General features: G+C 61.5%; 2 protein-coding genes across 2 annotated transcripts; both read right to left on the reverse strand.

Moving 5' to 3' along the window:
* Positions 1-426: 426 nt before the first annotated feature.
* Positions 427-7,175, reverse strand: LOC141965909 (fas-binding factor 1 homolog). The gene is made up of 14 exons (XM_074918100.1): positions 6,834-7,175; positions 6,555-6,655; positions 5,959-6,132; positions 5,335-5,442; positions 4,912-5,051; positions 4,498-4,613; positions 4,259-4,366; positions 3,682-3,861; positions 3,187-3,363; positions 2,855-2,992; positions 2,617-2,749; positions 2,145-2,257; positions 1,391-1,515; positions 427-658 (listed from the first exon to the last, which is right to left on the reverse strand). The coding sequence occupies exons 1-13, from the start codon at positions 6,996-6,998 to the stop codon at positions 1,432-1,434; spliced, it is 1,737 nt and encodes a 578-aa protein (XP_074774201.1). The 5' UTR covers positions 6,999-7,175; the 3' UTR covers positions 427-658; positions 1,391-1,431.
* Positions 7,176-7,908: 733 nt separating this feature from the next.
* On the reverse strand, positions 7,909-9,971 carry LOC141966242 (fas-binding factor 1 homolog). The gene is made up of 4 exons (XM_074918671.1): positions 9,440-9,971; positions 9,085-9,215; positions 8,611-8,713; positions 7,909-8,491 (listed from the first exon to the last, which is right to left on the reverse strand). The coding sequence occupies exons 1-4, from the start codon at positions 9,493-9,495 to the stop codon at positions 7,909-7,911; spliced, it is 873 nt and encodes a 290-aa protein (XP_074774772.1). The 5' UTR covers positions 9,496-9,971.
* Positions 9,972-12,725: the final 2,754 nt, after the last annotated feature.

Genomic DNA, 12,725 nt, shown 5'->3' on the forward strand with positions numbered 1-12,725 from the left:
TGCTTTGGGAACAAAATACCCGAGAAAGTCTAAATTGAAAAATGTGAGAAGAAAAAAAAGGGCATTAGAAAATTTAGATGCACACGCACATAATTCACCGTAATGCCCTCTCTTCTTCAAACAGAATACAAATGATCTAGTCTTTCTTTAGTTTTCATGAGCAAGTGGAGAAGTTTTCCTTCTATCTTAACTTCAAATAATGTTTTTAAGTGTGAAGATTTTGCTCTGATCCCGTGCATCCCAAAGCAGTAGCAGGTTGGCTTCCACAATACAACAGCCCTAGTGCCTGGCTCAGCTTCACTGGCCTTGCACAGGAGGATATAGCACCAATTTTGAATGGAAACTCACAATTCCATTTGAAACATTCTGAAATAGGATTTTGAAAATAGAAGTATATTTAAACACATTAGACACTACTGGTTACAGCACCAGAGGATTTTATTCTGTTTTACATTTTCATGCAACAGCGATGAAAGCGATGGGGGTTTAGTTCATTATGACAACAGCCCCAATAACTCATGCAACTGCAGCAAAGTTCTGTGTTGCTCTAATCCTCCTCCAACATGTAGCCTCTTCAACCAGGCCCACAGAGTGTTTCTTTGTCCAACTTGTGGCAACACTATTTACATTAACTCTGCAGCAATGGAGCTGGGAAGCCCTAGAAATCCAAAGAGAAGAACACATTAACATTCTCACATCTGTGATTGCCGCCTTTGCTCTTTTTCAGCATCTCTTGCTGCATTAGTAATATCTTCTATCTCAGTTTGGACTTGTGCCATCTCAGGTTCGGGCTGCTGCTGCTTTGTATTGAAAAGGCTGCTGTTCTATAAAGGAGAAAAAGAGAGGCTCTGAGTCTCTTACACAGAGAGACTATGAATTACTATTTGTTCTTGCTCTGTGCATCTCTAGACCAAACACAGGTCTGTCTGAGCAAAGCAAACTCCCTGGCTGTGGAGGAGCCGCACACGTTCAGCGGCATCCAGGAGCTCCCGCTCAGCCACTTTCCTCGGCGGCTGGCAGTCAACAGCCGCAGGTCCCTCTCTGACTGGCAAGAGAAATGGAGGCCAAACAAACTGCGGCTCTTGACACAGGCCACTTCACATCTGCTCGTAGCCGTGGTGAAGGATCATGCCAGTGGCTACAGGTACCGCCCCCACGGGAACAAGTATGAGGGTGGGAAGCTCAGGCAAGTGGGACTTTGAAGCATGGTCAAGACAACCTGCACTAGTGACGAGAAATTCATCAAGGATAGACTTTGATCTCCAAACCCTAGAAAAGAAGTGGAACACCCTGGAACATAAAGAAAAGGTCTGGGATTGTGCTGACGATGAAATAGCGGACAACCTGGCACAGCGAACAACCGATTAATTAATGTGGCAATGAAACTAACTTTGGAGTGTCCTGGAAGGGAACCCAAGGGGCGTCACCACTTCAGCCTCGCACAGAAGCGGTGTTGTAGGGCGCTTTCTTCAGGGACTCCAGGAAGAGCTGCTCCTCGTCTAAGTAAGCGCGGTTCTGAGAGGGGAAGGGGGCAAAGGGGAAGGGAAGAGAAAAGAGAGGGATGGATGGAAGAGGTATCAGAGGGTGCCACAGAAGGGGGCTGACAGTCCTGGCTGTCACTCAGGAGGGAGGGAGGGAAGCATCCCAAACCCTCCCTCCTGCAGTCAGCAGTGGGCAGGTACCACCCGTGGCACCCCCTGGGGTGTGGGGGCTCCCCCCGCCCCGAGCCCACAACCTCACGCTCTGAGCAAGACCCACAGCGGAAGCCTCAAAGAGCAGCCCCGCCTGGGGAAGGACCCAGCAGGGAATCGGGGGGCCGACGGGAGAGGACAGGGACATCATGAAGCCAGAGGCCAGCTGGCTCCTCCCAGCCAGGGACACGGCGAGGACAAGTGCGACCCCACAGTGCCGAGGACCTTGTCCATCAGCCTGAGACCAGCTGTGAGGAGCCACCCGTCCTTGCTTCTGCCATCCCTCCTCTAGGTGCCCGGGTCTTCTACAAGCCCGCCCAGCCCCACAGCTCAGTAATGATCTTAGCCACAGCCTGGGCTGTCTCCCACCAGGCTCAAATCAGGTTTCACCCAGCCCTGCTCCCACCCAGCACGTTTGAAGCCCCTTCCCACCCCAGTCGCCCACCACCTCACCTGCAGGACCCGGAACTTCATCATCGCCACCGTGGCACTGAGCTCGGCAGAGCTGGCAGTGGCCACGAGTTTCTCGAGAGCGGCCTGGAGCGCCTCGACACCTCCCAGGCTCCCTATGGAACAGAAGCCTGATTGTGTGGTGCTGCCACCATCAGAGGATCCGCAGATGGAGACAACACAGCATCCCTTCGGGTGCTGCCTGCGGGTCCCTGCAGCAGGGTCCTCCCCGCGCTCCCAGGGCAAACGGGCTTTAACCCACCACCAGCCTCTCCCTTCCTGGCCCCTCTGCCCTCTCCTGGCACTGCCCTGGCTCAGAGCTTCGCTGAGCTCCTTCACAAGACGAGGAGGCCAACTCCTCCCGTCTGAGGCTGATACGCAGGGGAACTAAAACAGCCCCCAGGAGCAGCCCAAGCCTCCCAAGAAGGGGAGTACAATACGTCCCTCCCCACCAGCAGCAAGCACGGAGCCTTACCCGGCACACTGGAGGAGCCTGTCAGAGGGGCACTCGAGTCCTGCCTTGCGGGCCGCACCATCGTGGGGCGGTTGGACACCTCCTGGCGCAGCTGCTCAAGTCGGCTCATCTGCTTAGCCATGCTCAGCCGACCCTGCCCCGTCCCGGGGAGAAAGGGAGAGAGAGAAGATGTCGGCAAAGGTTCGGGCCCTTGGCACGGCGGCCCCAGGCCCAGAAGGGAAGCCGAGGGGGTACTTGCCTGCTGCAGACACTCTTCCTGCTGCCTGAACTGCTCCAACTGCCACTGCAGGGCCTGCAGCCTGGACTGGTCCTGCGACTCGGCCCTGAGTGCCTCCTGCAGGGCCCGCTGCCCTTCCTCGTACTTCTGGGAGGAGAGCTGCAAGGCAGAGCGGCTGGGGAGGCTGGGGACAGGGACCCTCGCTGCCCTGGGCCCAGCAGGACTCCTTCAGGCGTCCCCTCCTTCCCCTTCCAGGACAGGCTTTCCCTCCCTGCTCTGGGAGGGCAGTGGAAGCCCAGCTTTGCTGCCAGCCCGTGCGCAGCTGGCAACGGCAGCGCAGACGCTCCGCTTACCTTGGTCATTCTTCTCATCTCCTCCTCCTGCAGCCGGATGCGCAGTGCAGCCTCGCTCACATTCTCCCTCTCTGCCTTCAGCTCCTGGCAGAGCTTGTCCTGCAGCTCCTTCTCCCTCGCCAGCTGCTCCTCCTGGGCTCTCAGCGTGTGGGCCCACATCTTCACCTTGGCCCACTCCTAGGATGGGCACAGGGGAAACCAGCGCATGACCTGATCCGTCCTGGATGCTCTCTCGTGTCTTTCCAAGAGATGGGAAACATCTGCCCCGGATGAGCTTCTCGTGTGTGCCCCTCTGGGGCGCAGAGCAACTCCACTAGCTACTCCAGCAGCACCCTCACCCCCCGGCCTTGGGCTCTTCCCGGAACAGCCTCATTCTCACCACCCCAAGCGATGTCTCTGCCTCCAACAACTCGACGACTCCCCTGTAGGCAGGACCCACCCGGCAGCCTGCCAAGCGGGTGCTGGAGGCCATGGGCAGGGGCTCTGCTGCGGTACCTTGGCCAGGCTCCTCTCGGGGCCCTCTCCCTGGGAGGCCACGGGCAGCGCTCGGGCCGTGGCCTGCTCCTTGCTCAGTGGCTGCTGCTGGGCGTCAAATTCAGCCCGCTCGGCCGCCAGCTTCTGCAGCTCCCCCGCGTGCTGCCGCGTCACCGCCAGCCGCTCCTGCAGCAACGCGCTCTGGAGACGTCGCCAGAGAGGAAGAGAGAAAGCACTAAGTCCCAGTTGCTGGAACGTTTTTCTCCTTTAAACCCACCTCTGCCACTGAACCTCGGCCAACACCCAGAGGTTGCTTCAAGCCGCCGGCGCCTGGCAGGAACCCTGCGCGGAAAGCTCTGGCCCCACGCTCCTCCAGAAGCTGCAGCACCGTGCACGCACACGGCAGCCTCTCGCACCCGTGTGCCAGAGGCTGGATCTGAGGGCGATTCGCCACACAACTGGGTGTGGGATTGAGGAGGCAGAGGAAGGACGCTGCAGCCCAGCACCCAGCTCTTTCCTCTACCACACGCCGCAGCGCAGCCCCGCTCAGACTCACAGGACCTGAGAAAAGCACCTGGAAATCTCCGCCCCACCTCACCTTCGCCTTCTCCAGCTCCACTCGCTCCAAGAGCTGCCGGGTCATCGCTTGTTGCGCCTCCTCCAGCGATTCCACTTTGGAGCGCTCCGCCAGCAACCTCTGGTGCTCCTGGGTTCAGACACAGAGGAGACACAGATGCCACTCGCAGGCTCCAGCCCAGGGACCGCCAGTGGGCAAGACCCACGGCCCATCCCCAGACAGGAGGGCTGAGCTGGGCAGAGGGCACAGGGCGGGCTCACCTCCAGCAGCCGAGTCTGCTCATCCAGCCTGGCCTCCAGTTTAGCCACCATCTCCCGGAACCGGCACCCATCCTCCTCCGCCTCCCTCTGCTGCTGACACAGGCTGTCCTGGAGCTCTGGGGAGAGGCAGCAGCGGGGCCGTGAGCAGCACGAAGAGGGAAGTCCCACTCTGTCTACCCCGTATTCACAGAAGAACTGCACGCGCTTGTGCTCAGCACCTTCGGCACATCCCCCAGGACACCATGTTGGAAAGGAAAGACCCTGAGAAGCCCAGTGACCGAGGCAGGCAAGGCTCTGCCAGCCTTGGATCCAGGCCTCAGCCTGACTCGGAGCACCTTCTCCCCATTTCATGGGTGTCCCCAGCCCCGGCGGGGACCCCGTGGCCATTTTGGCGCAGAGGAATGGCAGACATACCCTGGAGACACTTCTCCTGCTTCTGTGTCCCCATGGCCAGCTCCTGGGAGGTCGTCTGCTGTGTGGCCTCCACCTTCCGTAAAACATCACGGAGGGTGCCGCAGAATTTCTCCATCTGATCCACCACACCGTTCAGAGTCCTGCAGAGAGCAGCGAGGGGAGGGTCACCCCGGGGGGACACACCTCATCTCCCCACGATGGAGAGGGGGACGTGTGGTGGGCCAAGGGCCGGGCAGCCCTGCCCCGAACCCTTCTGGGGCAGAGCAGAGCAGTATTCCTGCATCAGCAGAGCTCAGCGTCCCTGGAGGCAGGGCCTGGGAGAGGGGGTGGCCTCTGGTGCCACGGTCCAAGGCTGCTTCCCTGGAGCACAGGGAACACCGCGGCCAGGGACCAACGCAGGGACACAATGGCAGCCATCGGTACCTGGTGTGCGAAGTGGCGCTGGTCACCGCCTCAACCTCCTGGTCCTTCAGACCCTTCAGCTGCTGGAGCTGCTGCTCGTGCTCTCTGCGCAGCTCCTGCACAGACACCCTGCAGGACACGGGCAAGGAGCCCACCACGGGCTGTTACAAACTGGGGCTCCCCAGGACAGGCAGTGGGGACGAGGCTTGGTCAAGGGCCTGGGAACCAGGTCCCAGGAGCTGAGCTGGCACGGGGCTCTGTCCCCGGGCACCCACCGACAGGCATCCGCACTGGGCACGGACCACAGCTGGAAGAGAACGGGCTTCTCCACTAGAAACTGATTTCTCATTGACCCCCAGTGTGTGGGCAGCAGTGACTCACTGACCGGGATAAAAGGGGGTTGGGGGAGATAAAACACTGGGCTCAGCATCTTGCACAATACAGCGCGTTCACTCGGAAAGGACGTCTCCAGCCACGTCTCCCTCTATCCGGCTACAAAGCAAATCCCCATTCCAAACGCCACCAACTGCCCACAGCCCAGTGCTTGTGGAGGCTCCTGTCACCCTGGCCCCAAACCACTCCCCAGTTCCTCTGCCACAACCAGCAGCACCGGCCCCACACCTGCGCTGCTCGTGCCACTCTCACCTCTGCAGCTCTCGCAGACGCTCCAGCTCGGCCAAGTGCTGTGCCAGCAGCTCTGCCCGCTCCCGCTCCGCCTCCTGCCTCTGCCCCTGGAGCTGAGCCACCAGCTGCTCCTTCTCCTGCCGCAGCCTCTGCTCTCGCTGCCTGCAGGTCTCCTCTAACATCTTCGCCTGGCTCCTGCCCGCAGGAAGAAGAAGTGTTACCTTCAGGTAGGAAGAAGTGTTACCTTCAGGGCAGCAGTCGGCCCTCTCCACCCACAGCTCACACGGGGATTTCAGAGCAGAGCGGCGGCGCTGGGGGTGCGGGGAAACACGTGGCTCTCCGCAGCCTGAGCCCTGCCTGGGGACATGCTGGCCCTGGGAACAGCTCCTCCTCCTTCTGCCCCACAGGACAGGGTGGGTGAGAGCAAACCCTGCCCTTGGCTCATCTGTGGGGCTCCTCTCTGCCCACACCAGCTCCACACCCACACAGCTCTGGGCCTGCCCGCCCCAGGGACGGATCTGGGCAGCGCCCCAGCGCTCCCCCCCCCGGGGAGAGGGACAGGGCTGTAGGCAAGGCCCGTTCAAAGGAAGGGAGCACGTGCTCTCGCCTGCGGGTACCTGTGGGTGCTGTCGAGGAGATCCAGGTCCTCCTGGTGCCGCTGCCGGAGGATCTCCAACAAGAGTTTGTCCTGAGCCCGTGCCAGCTCCAATGTCTGCACCTGCCGGGCACCCGGGGAGAAGGTCCTTGTGCCGCCCAAGGGACAGAGACCCCACAGCAGCACTTGCTGGCCGCAGCCTTCTCTGGACGGGCAGCTTCCTCCACTCTGCCTGTGCCCCTGATGCCACTGGGAGCAGGCGTGGCTCCTGCTCCCCCATCCAGCAGGCCATGGGGCTCACCTGGCTCTCCAACTCTGCTACGCGGGCCTGGGCACGGAACAGCGCTGCCCGACAGCCCTCGTGGAGCTGGGCCGCGGGAGCCCCCAGCTTCCTCTCATGCAGCAAGCCCAGGCCTGGAGACTCTGCCTGCAGGGACACAGATAAAAGACACAGGCCCTTCAGCATCCGGGGCTTTGTGCTGTGGCCATCAGCCCCTAAAGGCAGGCACGTGCCCCGTGGGCAGCTCTGCCCGGCCTGTGCCTGGGGAGCTCTCTCAACACTGCGCAGGCAATGCAGGGCTGCAATGCACACGATTTACAAAGCAGCCACAGCACACACGCTTTGGCCTCACAAATACAACTCGGGGCATCTCGGGGCTCTCCAAAGCCTTGGCCTGCATCAACACAGGCTCCCAGGGATGCAAAGCAGGGCACAGCCATCCCCCTGCCCAGGGAGCACAGACAGGGCTGGGTGACCCTGAGCTGGCACGGGAGGGCTCACGATCACCACCCCGATCCTGCACCTCTCGGGGGCACAGGCCCAGCACACCTACCTGAGCCAGCGGGGCAGGGCCCTGTGTCTCCTGCTCTCCCGGGAACAAGGCTGCAGGGACTGAAAAGGGAACAAGTCTGTGATTCAGACAGGCCAAGGGCAACCACTCCCTCCCACAAGGATGAGGGCCTGGCTCTCCTTGGCAGAGCGAGAAGGGTCCTGCTACACTCTGGCAGCTGGGGATGGGGACAGAGGCTCAGATAGGCTCATCCAGACCCGCATTCCTACCCCACCCCACGCACAGTGGTGGGGACTCCGCTCTGCAGAGTAAGTCTGGGGGAAAAGCACAGCTCCTCCTCCTCCTCCATCAACTAGGGAGGAGGCTGGGTCCCCTCAGCCACTTTCAGTGGCCTCTCGAGTGGCGCTCAGCCTCAGCCTAGGGCAGGAGGGGGTCTGCCAGCACACAGCGCTAGTGGCACGAGGGTTGGGGCAGCAGGAGGGAAGAGGGAGAGAGAAGGGACAGCACGAACTTAGGCCCACCCATTTCTCCGAGAGAGCAAGTCCCCAGCAGCCCCCTGAAACCCCACAGGCAGCACTGTGGAGCTCAGTGTGCCCCGGCACCGTGTCCCCACCACGCCACAACACGGGCATGGTGGCATCCTGCAGCCTGGCAGCCCCCTCCAGCAACGGCTGGGCAAAGCCCGGGCAGCGCTCGCATGGACAAGGGCGATGCTGCGGCTCTGGCCTTTTTGTGGCTGGTCGTTCTTGCAGGGCCGGGGGGGACCCTCTCTGCATTCTGCTGCCCAAACTCGACAACCACACAAAACGCACCTGGGGCGCTGGCATCTCCGGAGGGATCCCGCTGTGCTGCCTCCGACGGCTGAGCCTGCGCTTGGGCCTTTTTGCGGGATAAGGCAGCGCTCAGCCAGTCCTCCTCCTCCTCCACTGGGGCAGGTTTAGCAGCTGCCTCCTCTCCAGCCGGGAGCTGTCTGGCGGGGCCAGGCCGCCCAGCTGCTGCAGGACTGGCCTTCGGTGGAGATGACAGCTCCAAATCCAGAAAGTCTTCGTCTTTCAAGCCCCGCCAGTCACCTCGATTCCTGCGGCCCTGCACGGGCCTCTGGCTGGCTAACGGGGGAGCTTTGGAGAGGGGCTCTGCTTTAACTTCACCGTTCTTCTCGGCTGAAAACCTGCTGTGAGGAGAAGCAGCTGCATCCCTGCCTGCGAGGGGACACCGGGGACCCTGCCCGCTCCGCTGCAGGGGCAGCGTGGCCGGTGCCTGGAGCTACAGACACAGAGAGCACAATACCTCACAGGCTGCCTTCTTGCCGGCTGGCCCTTGGCTGTGGAGGCCACTGAGGGCTGGTAAGCTCCAAACACATAATCCTCCTTGCGCCAACCCTCTTCCTTCTCTGTTCAGACAAGTGGCCTTGACTCAGCACCCAGAGGAGCAGCCGGCTGCAAAGGCTCCAGCCCTCCTCCTCCTCCTCCTCCCGCCCTGCAATTCCCACTGATGTTGCTGCCTCCGGGAAAACACCGCTGGAAACCTCGTGCCCAGAAACCGGACAGCAAGGGGTCTCCTCAGCACGGCTGGGGAAAACTTTTGTTGGAACTCAGCCCACGGCCAAAGGCAGCCGAGTTACAGACCCTGTGCAAAGGCTGCCAAGCTGCCGCAAGGGCGCAAAGGGCATTTCCCCTGCAAGGGCAGTAGAAATCGAGCTCGCTCGCCCAAGCCAGTGCTGCCACCTCTGCAGCCCGTCCCAGCATCCCTGGCTCTGCTCACCCGGCTGCTTCTGGTGGTACTTCTGTGTGACCTCCCGGCGCTCTCCCAGGCCGGGCTCTTCCAGGATTCTGGACGCGGAGCCTCGTCCCAGCAACTCGTCCAGCATGGCGCGGGCTGGCCGGACCTCCTCTCTGCTGGGGACACAGCGGCAGATGGGTTTCTCCCAGAGGCAGGGCTCTTCCTCCTCACACAGCCTTGACAGCCTGCTCTGGCTCTTCTCTGCCACACAAGGCTGCTCCTGCCCCTTGCGCAGACCCACAGGCACAAGCTCAGCATCCCCCACCCACCATGGTGGCACCATCTCAAGACACAAGCCATCCCCTCCTTTATTCCCGCCCCCCTGCACTGCCCTTACTCTTTTGCCTTCTTGCCATCTCTTCCCGGGCTGCTGCCCAGTCCCATGGCATCCATCAGGTCGCTGATGTCCTCGTCAAAGGGGATCTCCTTCCTCCTCCACGTTGGGGCCGCGGTGCGCAGGGGCGTCTGGGCTGCGCGTGGCTCTGGGGGGGGTGAGGGAGAGAATCACACATGGTAAGAGGTTTGGAGCTAGGCTTGGGGGCTTGTCTCCCTTCTTTTTTTTCTTCTTTTTTTCCCCTCAGCAATGGGAGAACACATGCCCAGCTCCTCCTGGTGTGTCCCTCACCGGAAACCCCCCGTGCCTCAATTCCTCTGCTGAGATCCTACTGCCTCTGAGAGAAGCGTCAGCAACACCCAGGCCGGTGCTTTGGGTGAGGGTCCTTCCTGCGGCGCTTCCTCCCAAGAGCACCCACCAGGGCTGGGCTGCAGCACGACGTGCCCCCCGGCTTTGCTCCAGCTCACCCAGGGCACCCGCAAGCTCTTCTCCCGCCATCCACCCGCTCCCCTGGCCCGGCTCCCCCCCAGCCATGCCAGACAGGGGTCACCTCTTCAGCCACACCCCATGGTTCCCCCCGATACCCCACTGCTGACTTGGCTGGGCTGACACCAGGGGCAAGCCTGGCCCCCCTCAGGCCCAGCCCTCAGGGTACCCAGGCTCTCTCCCAAAAGTCGCGTTCACCTCTGCACCTTCCGCGTCCTCTGAAAGTAATCCGTCGAAGAAATAAATCCTCCACTACGTGGGACCTGCGACACAAGCCCGGGGGTCAGCAGCAGCACCTGTGAGCTCAGCCAGGGCGCGTTGGGGACAGCCAGCCCAGGTGGCGGCAGGCGGAGGGCACCGCACGGGCACACCGCGGCAGCCACGTCGGGTGACAGACAAGGAGATAAAAGAGTTCACTTCACCCAGCCAAAAAGGACTCCTCTTTATCAAGGAGCCTGCAGCTTCCCGTTCAGTCACCGGCCACAAGCAGCCCTTCAGCTGGCAGTTCTCACCCCACAGTGTCTCAGAGCCCCTGGGCAACCCCAAAGGTGCCGCTTCAGTGTCCGGGGCTGCCAGAGTGCCCCAAACAGGCACCTGGGCTTTAGGTGAGGCGAAGACCTGAACTAAGGGCAGGTATTCTGCCCCGGTCTGGGGAAAGCCCGCAGGAAAGGCCCGCAGGACCCCCACAAGCAAACCCCCTCGGCGGCAGAGGCAGGCGAGCGTCTCTCTGCTCAGCAAGGAGACGACGCCTCGGCTGCACCTCTCAGACAAGGCCCAGGAACCATCGCCGCGGCCAGGACCCCACCTGAGCCCGCTGCCCCCCCGCCTCTGGCCCCGAGTTCCCACCACAACAAAGCACCGACGGACACCGAAGGGAACGCGCCCCAGGCTACGAAGCGTGGAAACTGCTCTGGGGGTTCGCAGCCTACGGAGGAAGACAAACGCCCTCAGAGAGGGGCGCAGGTCCGGCTCCTCCTTCCCAGAACACGCCGCAGCCAGGGGCACGGGGCTCCAGAGCGCCCCACAAGCAAGAGCAAAGCCCCTCCCGACCCCGATGGCTGGGAAACGGCCCCTCAAACGCCCCGAGAGATCCCAACTCCGGCGGCAGCGGCGAGCACAGCCCCTCCCGCCCCCCGCGGGGTCCCTGCCGCCCCCGAACCGAGGGGCCGGCGCCACAAACCCGCATTCCCCGGGCCCGCCCCGGCACTCCCCGCACTCACCACCGCGGCGGCCCGGCCTTCCCCCGCTCTCCCGCCGCCTTCCCGGCTCCTGCCGCTCTCGCCTCCGCCGCTCCCTGCAGGGGCACAAGGGTCTCCTCAGCGCCCGGCCCGGCCCGGCCCGCGGCAGCCCCCGTCACCTCCGGCCCGCGCGATCTCCCGCTCCTGCCGGGGCCCCGCTCAGCGCGCCCGGCCGGCCCCGCGCCGCTCCGCCTCGCCCGCCCGCTCGGAACAAGGCTGCGGCGCTGCCCGGGAGCGCAGGAAGGAGCGAGTCCCGCCGCCGCCCCGGGGAGCCGCCGCCGCCGCCCCGCTCCGCCTCGCCTCGCCGCGCGCCCAACGGCCCAACCGCCGCCGCTCCGCACGCGCCGCGCGGCCGCGCTGCCCTCCCGCGCGGCTCTTAAAGGGACAGGCACCCCCCGCGTGCTGAGGCGGGGGCAGCGCCGGGGGCAGCGCTGCGGCCCGGGGGCAGGACGGGGCTGGAGAAGCTCTCCCAGGGCCGCGTTCATCCAGCCCCCGCCTCGCCATCAGTCTCGCACCCGGTTTTTAAAAGAGGAAATGTCAATCACAGGTGAAGCCTTCAAAGCTTGGGAGTGCCCCAGGTAAGCTCTCCTGCTGGGCACTGCACCAAGAACGTACCGGATTGTTTAAAACCATCTGTAGGCAGCCGTTGTCTCAAATGCTCGGACTCGGGCCGTCCAGTATGTCCACAAGCTGCAGCCTCATTGCCCGCTCTGCCCAGCCCAGCAAGGGCTCGTAGCTAAAAAAATACACATTCATTCCCTTCAGATAAGTCATTCTGGTCCATGAACCGTGCAACCCGCTACAGCAGCCGTTGCTGTTACGCGCCTGCGATGTGAAAAGGCCCCACTTTTCACTACAACAGCCACACTCCTATCTCTAGCAGTTCTCCATCCTTACACGAAAACATTTCTCAAGATAATCGTTGCTGTAAAATCTGATCAGAAGGGAGCCCGTAGCAAGGGCGGAGATGGGTCTGTTACGCTGCAAAGCCCAAATGCTGAGAGGCTCGGGGAGTGCAGATGAATCTGCACATCTAGACTCTGGCCTTTTTTCTTTGCTCTTAAGAGCAGCACGCGTTAGATTTTTCTGGCTCAAGAAACAAGTGAACAAACCTTGCTCTGTTTAGACTTGTCTGTTCCTTGGAGCCTTTGAATGTCTGACAAGCTGCATGAATAGGGATGACAGAGGTTCGTGCAAGTGAAAATCACAAAGTGCCATGATACATCTAAAACTTAAACGTCTTTTCATAAATGACAATGAGAGTTGAATGAGGAGGACACTGCAGGTCTTTCAACCCAAGCAAGGAAATTCCAAAATTTCAGCAAGCACAAGAAAGAGTACTGCTTTTATTCCACGTGTCTGAAGTTTTTCAGAAAGCAACTGCTTCAGAAACACACCGTATTTCACTCTGGCAAAGTGGCTATTTTTCCCACTCTGCAGAGATCACACAGGAATAATTTGTCTCCTCTAAGGGACAGAGGCTGGGCTGCTGGAGAACGGCTTGCAGAGAGCAAGGCCATGGGTCTCTGCAGAAGCCGATTGCAGCCATCGGAGGTAAACGAAGG

Source organism: Athene noctua, chromosome 14 (assembly GCF_965140245.1).
Source record: "Athene noctua chromosome 14, bAthNoc1.hap1.1, whole genome shotgun sequence".
In the NCBI taxonomy this organism is placed as follows: Eukaryota; Metazoa; Chordata; class Aves; order Strigiformes; family Strigidae; genus Athene; species Athene noctua.

Bases quoted from the DNA above. Each gene is read 5' to 3' on its own strand.
- LOC141965909 (XM_074918100.1), bottom strand. From the start codon at position 6,998: ATGCTGAAGGGCCTGTGTCTTTTATCTGTGTCCCTGCAGGCAGAGTCT. The intron at 5,052-5,334 runs GTACCGATGGCT...TGCTCTCTGCAG, and splicing joins AGCGCCACTTCGCACACCAG to GACTCTGAACGGTGTGGTGG. The intron at 3,364-3,681 runs GTACCGCAGCAG...TGCCCATCCTAG, and splicing joins CCGAGAGGAGCCTGGCCAAG to GAGTGGGCCAAGGTGAAGAT.
- LOC141966242 (XM_074918671.1), bottom strand. From the start codon at position 9,495: ATGGATGCCATGGGACTGGGCAGCAGCCCGGGAAGAGATGGCAAGAAG. The intron at 9,216-9,439 runs GTAAGGGCAGTG...TGTCCCCAGCAG, and splicing joins GATGGCAAGAAGGCAAAAGA to AGAGGAGGTCCGGCCAGCCC. The intron at 8,492-8,610 runs GTATTGTGCTCT...TCCTCACAGCAG, and splicing joins GCAAGAAGGCAGCCTGTGAG to GTTTTCAGCCGAGAAGAACG.